Source organism: Manis pentadactyla, chromosome 11 (genome assembly GCF_030020395.1).
Source record: "Manis pentadactyla isolate mManPen7 chromosome 11, mManPen7.hap1, whole genome shotgun sequence".
NCBI classification, from domain to species: Eukaryota; Metazoa; Chordata; class Mammalia; order Pholidota; family Manidae; genus Manis; species Manis pentadactyla.
The window spans coordinates 94109677-94133824 of NC_080029.1; the positions used below are offsets into that span (position 1 = coordinate 94109677).

General features: G+C 39.6%; 1 protein-coding gene across 1 annotated transcript in view; it reads left to right on the top strand.

The window, feature by feature from the left end:
- The first annotated feature begins 11004 nt into the window (after positions 1-11004).
- TRIM69 (tripartite motif containing 69) overlaps positions 11005-24148 on the top strand; it is a 50284-nt gene continuing 37140 nt past the window's right edge. Inside the window, exon 1 of the mRNA XM_057489051.1 lies at positions 11005-11118. Within this exon, the coding sequence (XP_057345034.1) occupies positions 11005-11118 (114 nt within the window). The remainder of the gene's footprint in view (positions 11119-24148) is intronic.

Here is a 24148-nt window from a genome sequence, read left to right on the forward strand (position 1 = left end):
GAGAGAGAGAGAGAAAAGAAAGAAAGAGAGGAAGAGAGAGGGAGAGAGAAAGATGAATCAGTCCATCATACCACTAGGACCCCATCATCAGCACCAGAAAACAAATCATCACGGGCAAGTCTCAGAGGAGGACGACAAGGCAGCAGTACTCCAAGCAAGATCCAGGGAAGGCTGCTCGTGGTTTCTCTAAGCTGATATTTATGCTAGTTTCTACAAAAGAGGCTCAGTGCCAATAGGCACATGCATGAGTCACTTACGGACCCGGATCTGGCCAGGAGCCGGGGCCACGTTCACAACTCGCTGTTACAGAAACGTCCCAGGCATGTTTCTCAAGGTAGTTATCCCGGGCACATAGCCCAAGGACAAGTATCTCTGGCACGCAGCCCAGGATTGTTGTTCCCTTCTCCCTGAGGAGTGGCCAGCTCCTCCGGGAAAGGGGTGCATACCTTGAGCCTGGTAAACTCATATGACCCCGAGCAGGCCTTAACATTCTATACTTCATTACAGGAGGTACCTCAAAAAACTAAAAATAGAAATACTATTTGACCTGGGAATTCCACTCCTAGGAATTTACCCAAAGAATACAAGTTCTCAGATTAAAAAAGACATATGCACGGGAGGAAAACAAGAGGAAGAGCAAGCAAGAAAGAAAGAATCAGTTCATCATACAGGAAGGAAGGAAGGAAGGAAGGGGGCAAGGGGGGAAGGAAAGAAGGAGGGAGGGAAGGAAGGGAGGCACATGCATGAGTCACGTACGGACCCGGATCTGGCCAGGGATTTATATGGAGAGAAAAGAAATGTTTATCGCAGCACTATTTATAATAGCCAAGATACGGAAGCAACCTAAGTATCCATCAGTAGATGAATGGATAAAGAAGAGGTGGTACATACACACAATGGAATACTATTCAGCCATAAGAAAGAAACAAATCCTACCATTTGCAACAACTTGGATGGAGCTGGAGGATATTATGCTCAGTGAAATAAGCCAGGCGGGGAAGGACAAGTACCAAATGATTTCCCTCATTTGTGGAGTATAACAATAAAGCAAAACTGAAGGAACAAACAGCAGCAGACTCACAGACTCCAAGAAGGGACTAGTGGTTACCAAAGGGGAGGAGTGGGGGAGGGTGGGTGGGGAGGGAGGGAGAAGGGGATTGAGGGGTATTATGATTAGTACACATGGTGTGGGGGGGATCATGGGGAAGACAGTGTAGTACAGAGAAGGCAAATAGTGACTCTGTGGCGTAGTAGTACACTGATGGACAGTGACTGCAATGGGGCATGGGGGGGACCCGATAATATGGGTGAATGTAGTAACAACATTGTTTTTCATGTGAAACCTTCATAAGAGTGTATATTAATACTATGTTAATAAGAAAATGTCTTAATGAACAACAACAAAAAAAGAAACTGTGACTGTAACTTGGTGCTGTATGTGTAACAGTCCTCAGGAATGTGCTCAGAGCTTTGCAGCTTAGTAGTTATTGCTCACCGCCCCTTTCAGAGCATCAGCATTTGCCTATTTCAGACACTCCAAGCTGAGGTGCTACTTCCAATCCCATTTTTATATATTTTTAAACAAACTATATAAGCCTTTTTGCTTTTTTAAAAATTAACCTCTCTAAGCAGATATAACCACAGGAGAAGGTCCAGAAATATATATAACAACCTTTTAACAATGTTCACCTAGGGGCAGGGGCTAAGATGGCAGGAGAAAGATGAAGGAAGACTTATTTTTATTATTCCACTTACTTCTATATGATTTGAAATTTTACAGTTTTTACTGAGCATACTTCATTATTTTTAAAAATAGGGATTTATATGGAGAGAAAAGAAAAAAAAAACAACCTTGCTAATCCCACCACTCAGAGATGACCACTTACCAGTGGCCATTTTGGTGTGGTTAATTTTTCGGGAGATTAAAAAAATTTTTTTTTGCTTACATCACAGACAAATATTTATTTTACTGAAGAAAGACCATGAGAGAAGGTCTTGATAACCTCAAGCATTTACAACAAAAGAAAGATAAGCAAAGAGGAACAGTGCAAAGATATTGGGGGAGTAGTTAGTGACAAAAACTAGAAGAGATTACATTTGCCAAAGACAGGCTGATGTGGAGTACCAAAACCCAGCTCCCTTCAAGGCAGCACAAACTCTGAGGTGTGTTCCTTTGTTCTAGAGCTCCTGGGGGGAACAGGCTGAGTGTGAGACTTCTGAAATCACACCCTCACTTGGCCTCTATGTACTTCGATAAGATTTGAAATTTTACAGTTTTAGGGGCAAAAATTAGTGTTATCTCTCCTTGGATGCTAGGCTTTTAGAAAAAAATTGAAAGCTAACATTTGGGTCTGAGATAGTAAAAGAAATACAGTATCTGCGAGTACCTTGATTGGATACTCTATGCATTGAAAACTATTCTGACACTTTGAAGAGCTACAAGAAGGGCTGATGGGAAAAAAGAAAACTATGAAGTATAATTAAAAATCACAATTTAATCAGGTGTCAAGCAGTTACTATGCACTAAATTCCATAGATCTTCTTTCATTAGTTGGATACAGAGTAATTCATTTTCTTTGGTTCTCCACAATATAGATGATTAAAAAGTCTATGAAACTAAGGAGATTTATATCTTTAGAGCACACAGGCCTAACTGAAGAACACAGTGCTGTGCAGCTTACCCCTCCCCCAAGGGCCACTTCCTCTTTTTACTGTTTCACTTAGAAAAAAACAGAGAGAACTCTTACTACCGCACAACACCACAGCGTTTTGTGAAGTAGTTTTCTAGGTATCCTTAGCTGCTGCAACTGTGCACGCCATTTTCATCATCTGAAGAGTCCGCGAGCATCTTGGGTTGAGTTCTCGCAAAAGCAGGCTCTGAGCCAAGGATTTGGATGCAAGTGACTTATTAAGAAAGGGCTTCCAGGAGAAACCAAGAAACGAGGGAGGGATGAAGGACAGGAAATGGGAAGAGGCCAAGTAAGGGTGTGATTTCAGAAGTCTCACACTCAGCTTGTTCCCCCCAGGAGCTCTCACCTCAGAGTTTGTGCTGCCTTTAAGGGGGGCTGGGTTTTGGTACTCCACATTGGCCTGTCTTTGGCTATAGGCTGCCCAGGCGTGTGAACTGGGATAAAACATAAAACTTCCTGGTACTTCCAGCTCACTCTAGTGCTTTAGAGTAATTGCCTAGGTCTAGGAGTAATGTGTAGGAGCTAGCTGTTAGCAGCAAGAAAAAGCTGAGCATGGGCTCAGAGTCTGGGTGGAGCATCAGTCTGCTGCTAGGAGTTTCCTGTTTAACTTCCTCTGCTTGGCGCACAACACATGCAGTCCCAAACTTCCATTGAAAGTTCAAAGCCAGGCAGAGAAATACAAATACCACATGGTTCCACTTATATGTGGAATCCAAAAAACAAAACAAACAAGCAAACAAAAACAAAAACAGACTCATAAATACAGAGAAAAGACTGATGGTTGTCATAAGGGAGGAGGTAAGTGGGGTGGGTGAAATAGGTGAAGAGGTAAAGAGGCACAAATTTCCAATTATAAAATAAATTAATCACAGGGATAAAATTACAGCATAGGGAATGTAGTCAATAATATTGTAATATCTGTAAGGTGACAGGTGATAACTACAATTACCATGGTGAGAATTCAGTAATGGGTGCAATTGTTGAATCATTATGTTGTATACCTGAAACCAATATAATATTGTATATCAGTTATACTTCTATTTTTTAAAAAAGTTCAAAGTTTATAAGGGACTAGCATTAAAGTGTGAATGAACTCAGACCTGAATTGAAATCCTAATTCCATAAAAAGAATGGGAAAAGTCATATTACTGTTTAAATTTGAATCCTAACTCCATAAAAGAAATTGGAAAAGTATCACTGGCCTCTTTGTCACCATATCCATAAAAAGGAATGATTATTCCTATGTCACAAAGTTTATTTATTCACTCAATCATTCATTCAATAAATAGGTGTCTGCTCTGTGCCAGGCACTCCTTGAGGGTTGCTCTGAGAAGGGGATGGTGGTAAGAACTTTATAAAATTAAAGCAACTGCTTTTACTTCCAGTGATTATTTTCACAACTCACCGTTAGAACAAATGAAATTACCTAAAACCAAAGCAAGGAAATACAAAGAAAAACCTCTTGGCACTGAAAAAAAACTATGGAGGAGTTCGAGCTTTAGGTAAAAGATAGAGTCCTGACTCTGGACAGTTCCTCCAAAGGTCTGCCTGCTGACAGATTGCTCATCTGGCTGCCTCAGGATTTCTGGAATGATCTTGCTTAGGGAACTCACAAACTCTAGCTGCATTTCCAGAAGCTTCTAGTCCTGCCTCTGTTCACAGTTCATCCTCTTTCAAACCTTTTAACCCTTCCTGCCTAAGAAACCTTAGCTGTTTCCCTTCCTTCTCGGCCACTAACTGGTGATGGCGCAGGAAGCAGGTCATTTGTGTATTGGAGCCTTATCTGCTAGATTTCTAGGATGGGGAGTCAGTATCAGGCTTGGTAGACTAAGGCAGGCACAGTCCCCAGGACTTCAGTGTAGAAGAGAGGTTTCAACTCCAGTTGGATCCCATACCTCCCCCCCACTTTTGCCACCAAGACACCTCATTTTTATAACTGTTTAATGGTGCCTCTTTTACTAATTTGATTCCAAAAGCTAAACAATTTAGTGTGTGAAAGTTCTAACTTGGCTGCACTGGCTGGTGTAAAGCAGGGCCAGATGCTTGCAACTCACCTAGGATCTCTGTGTACCATGACACTGAAGACAGAGTTGCACTATACTGATGGCTCAGACTCAGATACGGTATTGCTAGTTGTGGTGCGTGTCTCTGAAATAGTGAAAATCTCTAGGTAAAATTCCAAAACCAACCAAAAAACAAACTAGAAATACATCTTTCTTTGAGTTCCTGGTAGTTGCATGCCTGGAAAATTCAGTGTATGTTGGCCTGGTATAGCAAATGGTCAATAAATATTCAAGGAATAAATGAAAATAATTGAAAAATGAAACACATTTTTACATGTGATTGTAAAGCCCAGATTATAAGCAGGTTTTGCATACATTGAGAGAGAGAATGTGTGTGTGTGTTTCTAGTCTGTGGCTCTTGGCCCTCCTTCCTAAATACCTATAGTGACCCCATCACTGCAGCAACAAAAAACAGCCCTTGTAATTTCCAAAACTTCTAGAAAGATGTACTGTCCCCATTGAGAATCACTTTTCTGTAGAGTGGGGAGTTGTTGATAGTGACTAAGGGTGGTAAAAAACAAAAAACAAAGACAACAACCCGGCCCTTTCCCTTTCTCAGAAAACATGTGACTTTGGAGAAAGACGAAACTAAGAACAAAGTCCTCTTTTCTAAACCGGAACAGCGCTTTCTGCTCAGAGTCTGGTGATGAGCCACCATGGCCTCGGGTTTTGACAGGGCAGATGAGGAGCTACAATAGCGGGTCCCTAGGGCTTTCTTCTGCTCGGTTGGTGGAAATATGCGCCCAGACTCTCGGCTGTGTGACCTTGGCTCTTCTACGCTGGGCACCGCCGCCACCCCGAGCGCATTCACAGCGAGTACCCAACCCTTGCCGCCCCTCCCTCTGCTTCTTCCTCTCTGTCCGCCGGCTCTCCTGGGCCCTGCGGCTCTCCCGTCCTCCTTCCCGGTCCAGTATAGCCAACCTCAGGAGTTCGGTTCACTCAGGCTCCGTCCGGACCGGACCAGGAAGCACCCAAGAGGCTGCAAAGTGCCGCTCCGCTGAAGCCCACGCTTCCTGCTCTGTTCCCACTGGATAGCTACCCGGGCAGGACTGGGCGGGACAGTACAAAATATCTAGGTCGGTGAGCTGCTGGGTGCGTGGGTCAGGGGTAGTGGACACCGCTTGCCAGGGCGGTCCGGCGTCCTTCCCAGGGTTCAATTTCCCTGGGGGCCGCGCGAAGGGGCAGGAGCAGTCTGATCATGAAAGGCAAATATTACAGGGTAGGGATCCTGCGAGAGGCAGGTGTCTGTGGGGTCCAAGAGAAGTATTGCCTCCGTAAGTAGGTCGGCGCAGCTGGTGGAGCATTGCGCCCTGCGCCCTCCTCTGGGGAACCCTCCCTCCCACCTAACTCTAGCTAAGCACTGCCCCACCAAGTTCCAGGGCTTGTGTCTAAATCCAGATTCTTACCGTTTTGGTAATATTTCTGTGGTAGCTTATGTGTTTGTTTTAGTTAAAGCTTTATTGAGATATAATTCACAAGCCATACAATTCACCTATTAAAAGTATACGAGTCAGTGGGTTTTAGTATATTCACAGAGTTGCACAACCATCAGCTCAGTTTCAGAACATTTTCATCACCCCCAAAAGAAACCCTGTACCCATTAAAGGTCACTCCCCATTTCTACCTCTAGCCCTAAGGTACCACTAATTTTCCTGTCTCTATGGATCTACCTATTCTTGACATTTCATATAAATAGAATCCTGCAGTAAATGGTCTTTTGTGATTGGCTTCTGTCACTTAATATGTTTTCAAAGATCATCCACATGATAGTACATATCAGTACTTTATTCCTTCTTTTTGCTGAGTAATACTCCATTGATGGATATATCACATTGTTTATCCATTCATCAGTTGATAGATATTTAGGTTGTTTCCACTTTTTGTCTATTATGAGTAATACTATTATCAAGGTTAATGTACATGTTTTTGGAATGGACATAAAATTTCAACTCCCTTGGTTATTATACCAAGGAGTGTAATTTCTGGGTTATATGTTAACTATATGATTAACCTTTTGAGGAACTGCCTGTTTTCCAAAGCTGCCATACCATCTCACATTCCCACCAGCAGTATATGAGAGTCTGAATTTATCTACATTTTTACCAGTGCTTGTTATTATCTTTTTTATTACAGCCATATCCACCATCTCCGTGGGTATGAAATGGTACTTCATTATGGCTTTAATATTCATTTACCTAATAATGGCTGTTGATGCATTATTTTTAAATTACAAAATAATATTTAAAAGGATTTACATGCTGAGCTTTGGCAAACTTTAACTGTCTAGGTCATATGCCCAAAGTCACAGAGCCTAGAACAAACCAAGTCTCCAGTACTAGAGCTCCATCCCTTCTTTACTAGTACAGAAACTGGAATAAAATTCTTCAAATACTCTACTAGCTGCCTCTGTTAGGAAGGGAATTCTAGGCAAGATGAACCTCCACATGGACTAAATAAATGTTTCATTTCTTATTTACTACTAGAAACTCAAATGAGCAAAGAGCTGGTTTTGGCCTTTCCATTTTTACTTTGTGAAAAATAAGTGTTTCCTTGAAGTCCTCATAATTCCTCATAATGGATGTTAGATGAAGAATGACACTTTTGTGATGGTTAATGATTTTGTGTTTCTCTTCCTATAAGTGCCCCTTGGGCTTCTCCTTCTGTCCACTACCATCAGGGCGTGGAATGAGGAGGGGCACAAAGTTTAAACTTTGTTTAAATGCATAACTATCAAAAATCTTTCATTTTTTCCGTTTATATACCTATACATTTCACACTATCAATCTTATTTTAAATATTGTTAAAGCCTAATCTTCCTTTTTTCAGTTAAAAGATTTATATTGAGCTGTATCATAAGTGACTCCCAGCTAACTCTGCTCACCCTCATCCCACTGTGGGAACACTGAGGTTGTAGAAGTACAGACAGGACTGAAACCAGAATCAGTGTTCAGATATACCAGAAAATCTAGACTCTAAATTCTTATGTACATCAGAGACTGACTGACCAATAGCTGTAAGACATTGAGGACTTTAACACTGGCTCTAAACTTTGGCTCAGATCACTTATGTCTCTGAAAACAGGATGCAAATGACACAATGAATACAATAATGTACTGTGGAAGAATGGAAGAATGTTCTGTACAGGTTGGGAAGGATGCCCAACTCCTGAGATGGTCTTGGAAGCAGAACTGATAGAACTCGGGGAAGATGGTGAGGTTGTTGTCCTCACTGTGAATCTCCAGAACCCACAGGATTGGCCTAACTCAACCATGACTTTGTTGTGATTACTGAAGAAAGGAAGAGGCCAAGGAGAAATACCAGGTCACTCCAGGCCAGACTGGCAGCTGTGTGGTGAGCAGTGGTAAGGAGGGGTTGATGACGGACAGAGATGTATATGTCACTAACAGTGTCTATCATAAAGCCCTGGGAGAAGAAACTTTAAGTTGTATACTACCTGGACATATCCAGTGTTGAATCTGTATGGAAGGGAACTCAGAGATTAACCTGTGTAGAGGACACATTCATTCTATAGACTGTGGCCATGTCTTCTGTAGTTTTCTACAGCCACTGCCTCTGCATGTCCCTTAAATATACTAAAAATTGCCCAGTTTGCTTGGAAAAAAAAGGCTGCCATCAGTACCACTGCATTTATATATGATGTATGCTGTGTTGCTCAGGTCAGACAGACCCCTTTGCTGGATTTTTCCATGTCCTTGAGCAGAAATTATGTAGGTTGCTTGTATACAATGCACTGAGCTCAAAAAGCCTGATTTAAAAAATTACTTTCTAGAGTGTATAAAAAACTTTCATTTCTCACACACCATGAGACTGTTTTCTGATTCCTTTTCTTTCATGCTGCAGGGCTGGACTTTGGTTGTCACAGTGTGCCACACACTGGGGGTTGTCCTTAAAGCAATTTACCTTTATTTTTCATAGTAATCAATTTTTATGGGCCATGCATGGGCATTTTGGATCATGTAACTAAGATGTAAACAGCCTAGAAATGGTGGAGCAAGTAGATGGAAAGAAACTGGGAGACTTGACATCTTTGCAAACGAGAGCCACCATATAAGTTTGGACATTTATTTGAGAGATAAATAAACTTCATTCTTGTTTAAGCAACCATTATACTGGATCTTGTTTAGAGCAACGGAAGTTTAAATTAATACACCAGGTAGAGTGCTATCTCTAGGTTTCTCTTGATTTCCTGATTCCATTGGAGTGGAAGGAATTCAGTCCTTTCTGAACACCTTTCCAACCAGTAGGATAGAGGGGGTTATATGGGCAGGCACCATGTCCTGCTGGAACTCCTGGTGGCCTTTGAGGCCAGCCTGAGGATTTGTGTGGGCACACCGGAATCTAGTGTTATGGTTCTGTGCTCTCTGACCTGCCAGGCTGGGCATGGGGTGGGGGATGCCTTCACCCTGACTTTACATGTGTGCCACACTGTTCAGCTAATCAACAAGCTGGCATACTTCTCTGTGAACAAACACATCACCACATCACCACCCCAGCTGCTCCAGCAGCATAGCTGCTCACAGGCCTAAAAAAGACCTCCTCACCCACACCCTCATACATACATACTCGCTCTTTCTTCCTTTGCAGAGAATCACATGGCACTCACAATTCAGCCTGCAATTTAGAATTGGACAAGGGAAGGTTTTTATGTGCCCTCTCCTTTTCCCTCAGAATGAAAGGTGTCATAAAGCTTATTCGTTACTTATAATTGTTGCCCAGTGTTGCTTTCCTCCAGGGAGATTCAGTTGTGCCAATGGAGCAATGCCCAACCCTGTGTCATGTCTGTCTATGTATTACATTCTCTGCAATGTCCCACTCCCCAGACCTCAGTTACTTGATTTGGCACCAGATACGCAAGATAAATGTAGTATACTACTTTCTGTGGGTTCCTTTTAATGTTCTAAAATAAAAAGAGGAAGATAAAGAACAGGAAAATGAAAAAGAAGTTCAAAATATTATCTTCCTACAGTTTAATAGATCATCTTGAATCCTACTTTGGAGACTATTAATTGCTCTGTTACATAGCACAATGTATCACAAAATTGGCTAATGACTGAAACATCTGAGATGCTTATAAAATACAGATTCTGTACTGTCCATGGGGTCAGGTTAAAGAGCATACTCTGCGGTTTGCCAGCAGCCCTAAACTCTATTGTTTTCTACCCAGCCACTGTGTATTTACCTTATTTGCCAGACTCATGTAGACATTTAAGTTTTGATCTCTGCTTTAGGGGAAAATAATAGAGGGGATTCCAACTTTCTAAAACAATTGAGAAAAAAATGTACTGATCTTAGGTACAATTAGATGAGTTTGGAAAAATATATACATTTATTTAACTGACATCCCAATCAAAATATAGAACAATTCCATCATTCCAAAAGTTCTTTTACACCTCCTTCTAGTCAATCCCCGTCCCCCATAGGCAACCACTGTTCTGATTACCAGCACCAGGGATATGTTTGGAGCTCTGATTTTGATTACTTCATTGTCTAGCTCAGCTCTTTAGGGGAGAAAATTTGACACAGATTTGGAGTATAAACACTAGGCAGGGATCAAGAGTTTTAATAGGAGCATGATTTGTATTATCTCTGTTAAGAATTGAAGAAGATATTAATAATGACAGCTGCTATTTATTAAGTAATACCTATGTTCCAGGCACAGTACTAAGCAGGTCAGACATCACAGACAGCCAAGGTATACCCCTAGGCAAGAGCAGGAACCCAGCAGGATTAAGGGAGCTGCCACAGGACACATTCACTTGATTAATTTGGCTGACTATTGCACATAGCTGTGGGAAGAAGTGAGAACTAAAGAAAAGATTAAGGCTTCACCGTGAGTGGAGCATTGTGTGCTCTCTTACAGAGTTTAGATTTTATTCTACAGGTGCTAAGGAGCCATTAAAGGCTCTGGAGGAGAGCCTCCAGACAAAGATTCTTAAGGATTCAGCATGATCTTAGTGAAAGATGAAGATGCGGTTTGAAAGTTGGGAGAAAAAAATACAGATGTGGAATTAAGAAGGGACAGATCCTGGTGTTGATTTTGCTGTCAAAATAAAAGTGAATTTTATGAAGTGTGTAAGAAAAAGGATGAAGCAACCTTGGTCTGAGGAATTTGGTACTACACTGGTACTCTCTGGCCCTCGGATGGCAACAGTTTCATTTTTGTAAGGCCAGCAGAGCTGTGCAAGCCTTTTAAGCTGTGGCAGCTCTTGGGAGATGGTGGCCGGTCTGAAATGGCGACGATAGAAGCCCAGGGGGACAGCTGCTGCAGTTTGGATTTAGCTTTCTGGTACCTTTTTGAGGAAGTGGAAGCTCATTTGGCCAGAGTGGAAATGGGATTAGGAGAGGTGGACGATCAAACTTATCCACTCAATGCCTGATCTAGCTTTAGACCAAGTTAGCCCCACAGGGGATAATTTGGCAATTTTCATTTGTCATCTCCTGATGTTCACTAAGGCTACTGTAGAAAATGAAAGGCAAATTTCTTGAGCTGTAATATGTCTGGATTTCTTCAACCACAGATCAAAATTAAACTTTTCAAGAAAGGGGCTGAGAGAGAGAGACTGCAAGTGTCAGACCCATCCTTCAACAAGGACTGATCTTTCTATGGTCTGGTCCACACTAAACCCATCACTACTGAAAATGCTAAGTACACCTGCCAGGAGAAAGAATTTACTCTTCAAGAATCTAAAACTGTTATGAGGGATAAACTTTTAGGTCCTTTCCTTAGTTACATCAGTTAGGTTCCACTAATTTGATATTAAGATCTGCATAATGGGATGACTATTCCAGGGAGTGCTATAAAGTAAATTAGTTTCCATTGATACTGTTAACTCAGTGTCTGTCTCTAAAACAGTGCCCCAGCAGCAAGAGCAGGGAGCAGCCACAACACCTGCATAAGGGCATACGCACTCCCAGTGTTTACCTTTTGGCTTCCCTGGGCTCCTGGCAGCCTCCTGGATACTGAGGACCAGCGAGAGTCTCAGGGAGGCACAGGTCTTTGTCTGTAAGCCCTGCAATCCTGGACTCCTCCAGTACTCTCCGGCTGGGTTGGGATCTGAGGCTGGTAGGCAAGCATGGGTCTCACTGGGTAGTTCTATATAAGGTATTTGTGGTTGCAACAGCAGGCCATTGAGTTAGCCTTACTTCTAAGTCTTAAACAATTACTAACACATGGTATTTTGAAAGTAAAACATGTAGTTTTCCTTTTCTTTGTCTCCAATTTCATAGTTCAGTTTCATGGTATTATGCAGGTGGGTTTCTGACATTGAGAAAATCTTTTTAGTTCACTCTCCTGGGATTCTTTATAGACAGTTCTATCATGATAACCCTCACTGTATGGGGAACATTAATAAGGGTAGCATTTGCTTTTTCATAAAATGCCTTAGTGCAGAAATGGGGATGTGTGAACCTTAAGATTAGAGTGCCACCTTGAATCTAAGTTGCCTTCCTCCTTGACCACAAAAAAGGGGATTGGTGGGGTGGGGCAGGTGTTTCTCTTTCTCTTAAGCTAATGATGATCAAAGCAACTGACAAACTGTCACGGAATCTTCTAGACCTCATTCTGGCCTTGCCCAGTCTCTCTGTCCCCTCAACTTTTCCTCCTCCCGACATGCTCTGAACCCATTCTTACCAACCTACCAGGTCCAGGCTCCAGGTGTGCAACCATCCTGGGCCTTTTAAGCTCTGTAGGCCCAAGTGCCTGCTTCTACTCCCTGGTGGCCTATTGATAGAGCTTCATGGAGGTGAGTCACTTCAAACTCAGCTGATTTTCTAGGCCAAGTGCAGAAAACTGGATCATAGAAGGGAGTATGGATTTTAGAGCATTAAACAAAATTCAGGGAAATATTAACTTGTGACAGCTTATAGTTTCCACACACTCTCCAGGCATTGGAATAATTGGGAATTTAGATAAGAGAGGTTGGTAGGAAAGTAATGAAACCTACGATAAACTTTTGAGAAATAAATAAAATACATTCTTCTGAACTAAGTGTTTCTTTATAGACAAAAGAAAATGTTTATTTACTATTAGAAAGCTTAAGAAAGTCACTGAAATTCATCAAGAATGTCAACAGAGGTCCTTGTGTTTTGAGTTCTCATATCCATCAGTTTCCATTCTTTATAAAGTTTAATTTGATTAAACATAAATTAATCTTTAAGATCAGGTTCTAATTTCCTTGATTTCAGGACCTTTATATTTTCTCTTACTTTCCTCTGTCCTTAACTTCTGAAGCAGAGTAATAAGTATTTTGTTTATAATTTCTAAAAGAAAATAATAAACACTGTCGCCTATTCCTACCACACTGTTATTAAGGTGAAGTCAGTAAAAAGAGAAACTTTTCCGTAATAGTTTAAAAAATAATTTGTGTAATAATGAGCTTCCCATTATTTCAAATGTTTAGGAAGCGGCTGGGATGGAGTGAATTAAATGTCTTAAGGTCTCTTTTAACCCTGAGAAGCTCCAGTAAGTCAACAAGCTCACAGTCTTTCTTTCTTACATGAAAATGGCAGGGCACATGAAGCGTGTATATATCTTCCTCTTGTGTCTGAGCTGGCTGTGCCATTTGGCTTGTCCTTTATAGATGAATTGTACTTCTCTGCTCTTAAGGTTAATTCTTCAGGAAATCTGCCCATCAGAGTTTTAAAAAATTACTTTGTGAAGTAATAAAAGCTGAAAAGCAATAAATGCCCTTAAATACACAACAAATGCCTTTAAATGTTTTATTAAACATGATTTCAAAAATCACAAAACTTCTCCAGAAGAAAAAAGCTCTGATAAAAATTTGTCTTCTGCAAGCTTTCAAGGACTTATTTGCTGTACTCCTTGTCTTTTCTTTGCTTTATGAGAATATGTGAGATGAGTGAAAGGAAGTGGACATGCTTTTTTAGAAAGTGATCCTGCCAACTAGGGGCTTTATAAGGATGAATATCAGTTCCCAACTTGAATTTTTCTCCCTCTGCTGTAAAGTTACACTTTCCCTAAGGGGCTGGCAGTGGGTATGATTTCCTAAGATTTCCAAGTAGAGAAATTGCAGAATCTCTTTTGGTTTCTAATTCTATTTCTCCCTCTAGAGCAGTGGGAAGTTGTTCTAGCTATTTTGCCTCACAAATTTGACCCATTTAATAAATTCACTTGCACAAAACATTGATTGGCTCTCTGCTGACTCAGTGATTAGGATAATGGGTTTTGGAGTCAGATAAATAGTTCACCCAGGTTCCACCACTTAATTACTGTATGACCTTGGCAAGTTATTTAACCTCTCTAAACTTCAATTTCCTTAAAAATGGCACAACAATACTTTGTATGGTTGTTATGAGTAAATGAAATAATGTACATTTTGCACAGTGAATGCACAGTAAATATTACCTAATGTGATTAAAATAATCCCTTGTTTATAGCAGAGGCTATATTCTTAAAAGTCAGGGTAATTGGCAAAATCTTAATCTGCAAGATGAATTAACAAATAACAATCATATAATATCAACAATCAATAACATTAAATATACATTTACATAATCATAAAATTCAATCTTTTAAAGTGTACAATTCAGTGATGTTTAGAATAGTCACAAAGTTGTGCATTCATTACCACTCTCTAATTCTAGAGCATTTTCATCACCACAAAAATAAATTCCATACTCATTAGCAATCACTTTTCATTTACTTGTCCCAGGCCTGGTAACCACTAGTCTACATTAAATACATTTTAAAAACACATTGAATAAAATTCCTAAATGGCGTCCATTTCCAAAAGATGCTGCATTCACTAGGATTAAAAACCAGTCCTGGGAGGCAACCCTTCTCTTAATCACTTTCAACAGGGCAAGTTCTCCCATAAGTTTTATCTTATATAGAATGCATCTAATTTTAAAGTTTTCAAGACATCCTGATTGGATTAAAATATAAAAAGGAATACTTGCATATTCCCTTGTGGGCATATTTTTCTGAGTTTGATCTAAGCACATATTGAGAGGGTGGAGAATAAACAAATGTTCTCTCTACAGAATTGCCCACTCAGTGTAGTACAAAAAATTAAATAAAAATTTTTTGCTGTACAGCAGAACCATGGGAAATAAGACTAGAAATATGAGTTTGCAACATGTTGTAGAGAATTCTGAATTCTGGGACCCTTTTTAAAAAGCCCACAAAACTTATTTTAGTAACCTATGGAAAGCAATAGAAAATTTTGGAGGCAGAGGAAAATTTTGGATGCAAAATTAGTATTCCTATTAACTACAAAATTAGTATTAACTATACTTTGCAACTGATTAGATGATGGGGAAAGAAGCATAGAAGGAAACATACAAAGATAACTCAGACTTCAAAACTGAGATATTGGTGGTACAATAAATAGAAATAGGGAAGTCAAGGGAAGGAAGTGATCTAGGGAGAAAGATGAGTTCTGTTACAGTCTTGTTGAGTTTCAAGAACCCAGTCGTGGGCTTGGACATGCGGGTCCAAAGGTACAGATTTGTGAGTCACCTCTGCAGATGTTGTACATAAAATAAAGTCATAGGAATGAATGGCTCACTTGTTAAAATAAGAGTATAGAGCTAGAACAGAGCTAAAGACAGACCATGGTGATTGTTTACACTTAAGAAAGTGAGAAAAGGAAATCAGTCAAGGCAGATGAGTGGTGAGAGGCAGGAGAACTAGGACAGAACTGTGCTACAAGAGCCAAAGGGAAAAACCCAATAAATCAAGAAAGATGAAGATTGAGAGTAAGTCATTAAACGAGTATTTAGCAAACTCTGGCAACCTTTAAGAACACAGTTCTTAGATACATACTATAGAGTGCTGGGGTAGAGAGTCTGTTGCAAGTGCAGAGATTCAGACAAGTACCTTGAGCAAAGAGGTAACCTCACTTACCATGAGGATAAACATCCATTTCTCCAGCTCATTTGTTGAGCTCCATTTGTTGAACATTGTGCTAGGCCTAGGAATCCAGGAAGAACCAAAGGACAGTGCTGTGGTTATATAACACAGCCACTACCCACATTTATTTTTCTTTATAATTCTTGTCTCTACCAAATAACTGACTCTCTCCACCCTACATCTCTGTATTTCTTCTATGTTATGTTTAAAATTCAGCTCCTACACTCTGTTTCCCTATGATTCTCCATGCCATGACCTTTCACATCACAAATTCTACTCATGGCTATCTTAAAGCTTTTGCTTCAGCTGTGAATTCCCTGATTCTTTGCTTCCAGATTTAAATATGCATGAGGTTCTAGCTTGCCTAGATCATCTTTTGCATTTGGTCACATCTTAGGTTGTCAAACAGCCTATGGGAGGGGTCAGAAGCTCACCTATACTTTTAGTTACATGTGGCCTAGGAGAGGGAGTGGAGGCCACATGGGGTGTGTAGGCTTGACCTTTAGGATGGACTGTGGGAATGACAGCAACTGTGAAGAACACATCTTGTAGGTATTGGGGATGAATCCTAATTTAAAGATGAGATGGGCAAAAAATAGTACATAGCCTTTTCTATAATACTGCCTAATAATGACTTTGACTCCCCATTCCTGTGGGCTGGAGTGAAATTCAACTTATAATCTTTGAGAAGAGGCATCCACACTGATTACTGATGAAACTGCATTACCCAATCTGGTCAAGATGGATGACATATTGAATTATCTCCACCAACACTCCTTCTCTAAATACATAAAAATGTTGGATAAAGTGTCAAAAATAATTTAAGCTTTTGTTTTCAAATGGTATATAAAAACAGGGATTTCATTTCTCTTCTCTCAGAAAGCTATCCTCTTTAACTCAAAATTACAAGGAGAATGAAAAGTACCCCAACTCTATTTGCAATGTAACTAAAGACATCTGTAAGCCTGAACTATAATCTATGAGGAAGGAATGCCCAAAACAGTGAAAGTAAAACAGGAATGTAATAATGGATGCCTAAGGATGCAGATTTTATATAAAGCAAGAGCAACATAATAAAGCCCCCTCAGACTCACCAGCCCTTGTATGGGATAATGAGGATGACGCATGAGCTTTTCTATACAATGTCATAAAGATTTGAGATATAGGGAAGGTGAAGTTGAACAAGGACAAATAAACCATATTTGTGGAAAGTAGTCTGTTGGTGAGGAAGAGAGGAGATAGATCCTGCACTGTAAGCAGCCCCCCAGTGTTGATCATTGGGAAAAGTAAAGGCTGTAAGAACTGACACACACTGTTTCATAAAAAAAAAACAGCCTCATATATGGCCCTGCCTCCACCCTCTTGAGAGTCTCTTGTAAATAGCTGATTCTGGAAGAACTTAATTCATTAAAAAATGTTTAAAGAAACAACAAATAGCATCTTTAACACAGAATGGAGAAAACATCCAGAGCAAAGCACAGAGAACTATGAAGTTAGCGAATATGAAAAGAAAATTAAGAGAAATGGAGGCTAGAGTAAGAAGCTCTGACATTTGTCTGATAGGAGTTTCAGAAAACGACTGGAGAGAATGGTGGAGAGGTAACATTCAAAGAGAATGTGGCTACATGAGAAGATCTAGACATGGGGAGACTGGATGTAGGGATAAGGAACACAGATGATGTGGGAAAGAGGGAGAACAGGTCTAGGGACTCAAGCCAAAGCATTTGGACAGAAAGAGGTGAAAATCTAGGTATGGGAAGAGTACAACATAGTCATCAATGAGAATGGAATCTGATGATGAATCAAAGAATTATTAGACATGTTCCACATAGAACAGATCTGAATATGAGTGGGACTAAGTCCATAAGCAGAGGCAAACACAAACTTCTAATTGGGAATAGAGGGTTAGGAATGAGGAATAAAGCAGTTCTGGATCCTCAAATTCTCAAGGGAATGTACAGCAGATGGAGACAGTTATGGTCTTAGGGTTAGAATTTTTTAATTCTCTTGATTCTACCACTGACTTGAATGTTAGAGCATCCTACATTCCAGTTTCCCTCTCAAGAGCATGACAGTAACCCCTGGACCAATCTGCAGGGATTCTGTCTCAGAATAAATCTATCTGTATTCAAGTTTTTCATCATTGAGAGGTCTTGATATACAAATTTAAAAATAGCATATGCACATTTAACATTTCTTTTTATAATCTTCCTTACTTTTGTCTAAAATCTGGTCTTTCAAATTCTATCTTAAAACATGCTACATGTTTCATTTGCCCACACCCCCTACTCAAATGTCAAAACCTGATCTATTATGGTCCCCTAAAATATACTTACCTCCATCAGACAAATTATCCTGTTACTTTGAGGAGGTCCCATCTCAGTCCCCATTTTTATACTCCTGGATCACAGCCTTCCAGCTTTAACATTTAGGAAAAAGTAAGAATACACAGAGCTGGTCATGGAATATGCTAGGAGTAGTGAATGGATGCTGGCATTTTAAAGTCTGGGGTGGGTAACATTATATCAGGAATTCCAGCAGAAAACTCTGAAGGAAGCAAAGCCCAGAATCCTGGAATCTGGGCAGTCAATGATGACAAAAAGGTCCTCCGCAAGGCTTAGTGAGACAAGCCCCATACGGGCCCTGAGACTCCAGGAATTCAGTTCTGGTAGAAGTGTGGCCTATGAGATGAAACCCCAGACTTGCTTTTAGGCCAGCTACCTCCTTGCTGATTCCAGAGCACAGACAGGCTCAACCCATAGTCGGTGCTCAGATAAGATAGGATAAATGTGAGTGGAAAGGGACAGGAGGGCAGTACCATCCCTAGACTGGGACAATGGGTGGTCCTTCCCTGGGCCCATGCTTGGAGGCTCCTACTCTGATCCTTCTGCTATATTTCTTTTTACAAGATAAGGCATCCATGAGACCAAGGAGCTTATTGTTCTCTCCTACTTTAAATCACATTCCTCATATCCAGGACTCTAAAATTCACTGCATAAAAGAATATGAGCCCACTGCTAGGGCCTCTATAGCTTCCACAGGCAGCTGTGTGTGCCGAAAGGGCAGCTGTGTGCAGGGTTGTGTGTGTATGTATATATGGAGTTTGCTTGTGTGGCCTGAGTTTTCCACAAACATGCTCCAGCTATAGGTGACAAGAACCTTTCTATAAATAAAGCCCAAATATGCTGTAAGTATGGGAGTAAAAACTGGAGGGGAAACTGATAGTGCTCCAGGGAACATCAAATTCCACAACAAATGTAGAACCGTCACACCCTGAAAGGATGTTTCTCGTGAGTATATCCCATCTGATTCATTTAAGTCTGTCATTGGATTAACATCCTGGAGAGCAGTGACCACTAGTATGCCAAAGAGGCCCAAGAACTTCAATATTAACAGATCTGGGCTATCATTTATAAAGATGGGTATCCAAGAATCATCAGAAATTTGAGAAATACTAGCAACAAGAAAGAGAAATCTCAAGGTACACAAGCAGAACAAGTGACCATGAAAGAAACACAGTGCTGGAAATAAAAGACAATTTAAATAAATCTCATCTATATCTTAGTAGAGATTAAAGAGAGCAAGTTCATTGTGGAATCTTTGAGAATGGAGTAGTTACAGAGTAAGAAATCAGTCTTAGAAATTAAAAATATGATTGCTTTCTAGCCAAAAATAGCCATGTGAAAGGCCTGAATATAAAAATTAATGCAGCCAAAACCAAATCAATGAGTTAGAACATAAAATTTAAGAATTCTAGAATGTAAAGAGAGAAAGAAGCTTAGGAAAAAATTAAGAGACATAAAACTTAGATATAGTGAATTTAATGTCCATCTAATTCTAAACTCTAGACTCTAAATAAAAAAAAGTAGAAGATAAAAGGAAGAAATAACCAATTAGTTAAATGAAAATTACCTGCGCTAAGGCACATTTTTATTAATTAGTCCAAAAAGATCACTTAAGACTGAGAAATTTTTTTTTGATATCATTAATGTACAATTACTTGAACAACATTATGGTTACTAGACTGCCCCCATTATCAAGTCCCCCCCACATACCTCATTACAGTCACTGTCCATCAGCGTAGTAAGATGCTATAGAATCACTGCTTGTCTTCTCTGTATATACTGCCTTTCCTGAAGACTGAGAAATTTTGAAAAGAGAAACAAACTTAGAGCTACTCTGCTAAAAATTTTTGAATTCAAAGATAAAGAGGAAATCCTACAAGTTCCTAGAGAGAAATAAACTAATCCCCGAGAGAAATGAGAATCAAATTGACATTGGATTGCTCATCTATGATGCTAAATGCAAATAATGGAAAATGTCTACAAAGCACAGAGAGAAAAAGGTTTGGAACCTAAACTTCCAAATCTACACAAACTATCATTCAAATGCTAGGGCAAAATATGGTTATTACTACTGGAAGAGAAATTATTCCAATGGAATATACTCCCTATTCAGCTTTTCTTTTTAAATTTTTTATTAAGGTATGATTGATATACACTCTTCTGAAGGTTTCACATGAAAAAAACAATGTGGTTACTATATTTACGCATATTATCAAGTCCCCACCCATACCCCAATGCAGTCAATGCCCATCAGTGCAGCAAGATGCCACAGATTCACTATGTGCCTTCTCTGTGCTACACTGTTCTCCCCTTGGTCCCCCACACCATGTGTACTAAACATAATACCCTCAATCCCCTTCTCCCTCCCTCCCCACCCGCCCTCCTACACCCCTCCCTTTGGTAACCACCAGTTCATTCTTGGAGTCTCTGAGTCTGCTGCCATTTTGTTCCTTCAGTTTTGCTTCATTGTCATACTCCACAAATGAGGGAAATCATTTGGCATTTGTCTTTCTCCGCCTGGCTTATATGATTGAGCATAATGTCCTCCAGCTCCATCCATGTTGTTGCAAATGGTAGGATTTGTTTCTTTATTATGGCTGAATAGTGTTCCATTGTGTATACGTGAAACATCTTCTTTATCCATTCATCTACTGATGGACTCTTAGGTTGCTTCCATATCTTGGCTATTGTAAAAAGTGCTATGATAAACATAGGGGTGCTTATGCCTTATCGAATCTGAGAAGCTGTATTCTTTGGGTAAATTCCAAGGAGTGGGATTCCTGGGTCAGATGGTATTTCTATTTTTAGTTTTTTGAGGAACGACCATATCGCTTTCAACAATAGCTTTACTAGCTTACATTCCCACCAGCAGTGTAGGAGGGTTCCCCATTCTCCACAACCTCTCCAGCATTTGTTGTTCTTAGTCTTTTCGATGCTGGCCACCCTTACTGGTGTGAGGTGATATCTCATTGTGGTTTTAATTTGCATTTCCCTGATAATTAGTGATGTGGAGCATCTTTTCACGTGTCTGTTGGCCATCTGAATTTCTTCTTTGGAGAACTGTCTCTTCATGTCCTCTGCCCATTTGTTATTTGGGTTATTTGCTTTTTGGGTGTTGAGGCGTGTAAGTTCTTTATTTATTTTGGATGTTAACCCCTTATCAGAAATGTCATTTGCAAATATATTCTCCAATACTGTAGGATGCCTTTTTGTTCTGTTGATGGTGTTCTTTGCCGTACAGAAACGTTTTAGTTTGATGTAGTCCCATGAGTTCGTTTTTGCTTTTGTTTCCCTTTCTCATTCAGGAAGAAGTTGTTCATGCTTATATTCAGGAGATGTTTGCCTATGTTGTCTTCTGAGAGTTTTATGGTTTCATGACTTACATTCAAGTCTTTAATCCATCTAGACTTTACTTTTGTGTATGGGGTTTTAAACAATAATCCAGTTTCATTCTCTTGCATGTAGCTGTCCAGTTTTGCCAACAACAGTTGTTGAACAGGCTTTCATTTCCCCATTGTATGTCCATGGCTCCTTTATCATATATTAATTGACCATATATGGTGGGGTTTATAGCAGGGCTCTCTAGTCTGTTCCATTGGTCTATGGGTCTGTTCTTGTGGCAGTACAAAATTGTGTTGGTTACTGTGGCTTTGTAGTAGAGCTTGAAGTTGGGGAGCGTAATTCCCCCTGCTTTATTCTTTCTTCTCAGGATTGCTTTGGCGATTCGAGGTCTTTTGTTGTTCCATATGCATTTTAGGACGATTTTCTCTAGTTCATTGAAGAATGCTGTTGGTATTTTGATAGGAATTGCACTGAATCTATAGATTGCTTTAAGCAGGATGGCCATTTTGACAATACTAATTCTTCCTATCTGTGAGCATGGGATGTATTTCCATTTATTGGTATCTTCTTTAATTTCTCTGTCTTGTAGTTTTCAGAGTATAGGTCTTTCACTTCCTTGGTTAGGTTTATTCCTAGGTATTTTATTCTTTTTGATGCAATTGTGAATGGAATTGTTTTCCTGATTTCTCTCTCTGCTAGTTCATTGTTAGTGTATAGGAATGCCAGAGATTTCTGTGTATTAATTTTGTATCCCGCGACTTTGCTGACTTCAGATATTAGATCTAGTAGTTTCAGAGTGGATTCTTTAGTTTTTTTTTTTTATGTACAATATCATGTCATCTGCAAACAGGGACAGTTTGACTTCTTCCTTGCCTATCTGGATGCCTTTTATTTCTTTGTGTTGTCTGATTGCCATGGCTAGGACCTCCACTACTATGTTGAATAAAAGTAGGGAGAGTGGGCATCCTTGTCTTGTTCCCGATCTTAAAGGAAAAACTTTCAGCTTCTTGCTGTTAAGTATAATGTTGGCTGTGGGTTTGTCATATATGTCCTTTATTAAGTTGAGATACTTGACCTCTATACCCATTTTAGTGAGTTTTTATCATGAATGGATGTTGAATTTTGTCAAATGCTTTTCAGCATCTATGAAGATGATCATGTGGTTTTTGTCCTTCTTTTTGTTGATGTGGTGGATGATGTTGATGGATTTTCGAATGTTGTACCATCCTTGCATCCCTGGAATAAATCCTACTTGATCATGATGGATGATCTTTTTGATGTATTTTTGAATTCAGTTTGCTAATATTTGGTTGAGTATTTTTGCATCTATGTTCATCAGGGATATTGGTGTGTAATTTTCTTTTTTTGTGGTGCCTTTGCCTGGTTTTGGTATTAGTATGATGTTGGCCTCGTAGAATGAGATTGGAAGTATTACCTCCTCTTCTATTTTTTGGAAAACTTTAAGGAGAATGGGTATTAGGTCTTCACTAAATATTTGATAAAATTCAGTGGTGAAGCCATCTTGTCCAGGAGTTTTGTTCTTAGGTAGGTTTTTGATTACCAGTTCGATTTCATTGCTGGTAATTGGTCTGTTCAGATTTTCTGTTTCTTCCTGGGCCAGCCTTGGAAGGTTGTATTTTTCTAGAAAGTTGTCCATTTCTTCTAGGTTACCAGTTTGTTACCATATAATTTTTCACAGTATTCTCTAATAATTCTTTGTGTTTCCGTGGTGTCCATAGTGATTTTTCCTTTCTCATTTCTGATTCTGTTTATGTGTGTAGACTTTCTTTTTTTCTTGATAAGTTTGGCTAGGGGTTTATCTATTTTGCTTATTTTCTTGAAGAACCAGCTCTTGCTTTCATTGATTCTATTATTTTATTCTTCTTGATTTTATTTATTTCTACTCTAATCTTTATTATGTCCCTCCTTCTACTGACTTTGGGCCTCATTTGTTCTTCTTTTTCTAGTTTCATTAATTGTGAGTTTAGACTGCTTATATGGGATTGTTATTCTTTCCTGAGGCAGGCCTGTATTGCAACATATTTCCTCTTAGCACGGCCTTTGCTGTGTCCCACAGATTTCACAGTGTTGAATTATTGTCATTTGTCTCCATATATTGCTTGATCTGTTTTTATTTGGTCATTGATCCATTGGTTATTTAGGAGCATGTTATGAAGCCTCCATGTTTGTGGGATTTTTCATTTTCTCTGTGTAATTTATTTCTACTTTCATACCTTTGTTTTCTGAAAAACTGGTTGGTACAATCTCAATCTTTTTTAATTTACTGTGGCTCTTTTTGTGGTCTAGTATATGATCTATTCTTGAAAATGTTCCATGTGCACTGAGAAGAATGTGTATTATGCTGCTTTTGGGTGGAGAATTCTGTAGATATCTGTTAGGTCCATCTGTTCTAATGTGTGGTTCAGTGCCTCTGTGTCCTTACTTATTTTCTGTCTGGTTGATCTGTCCTTCACAGTGAGTGGAGTGTTGAAGTCTCCTAGAGTGAATGTATTGCATTCTATTTCTCCTTTTAATTAAGTTAGTATTTGTTTCACATGTGTAGGTACTCCTGTGTTGGGAGCATAGATATTTATAATGGTTATATCTTCTTGTTGGATTGACCCATTTATCATTATGTAATGTCCTTCTTTGTCTCTTGTGACTTCCTTTGCTTTGAAGTCTATTTTTTCTGATACAGATGTCTGATCCTGCTTTTTTCTCTCTATTAGTTGCATGAAATATCTTTTTCTATCCCTTCACTTTTAGTCTGTGTATGTCTTTGGGTTTGAAGTGAGTCTCTTGCAGGCAGCATAT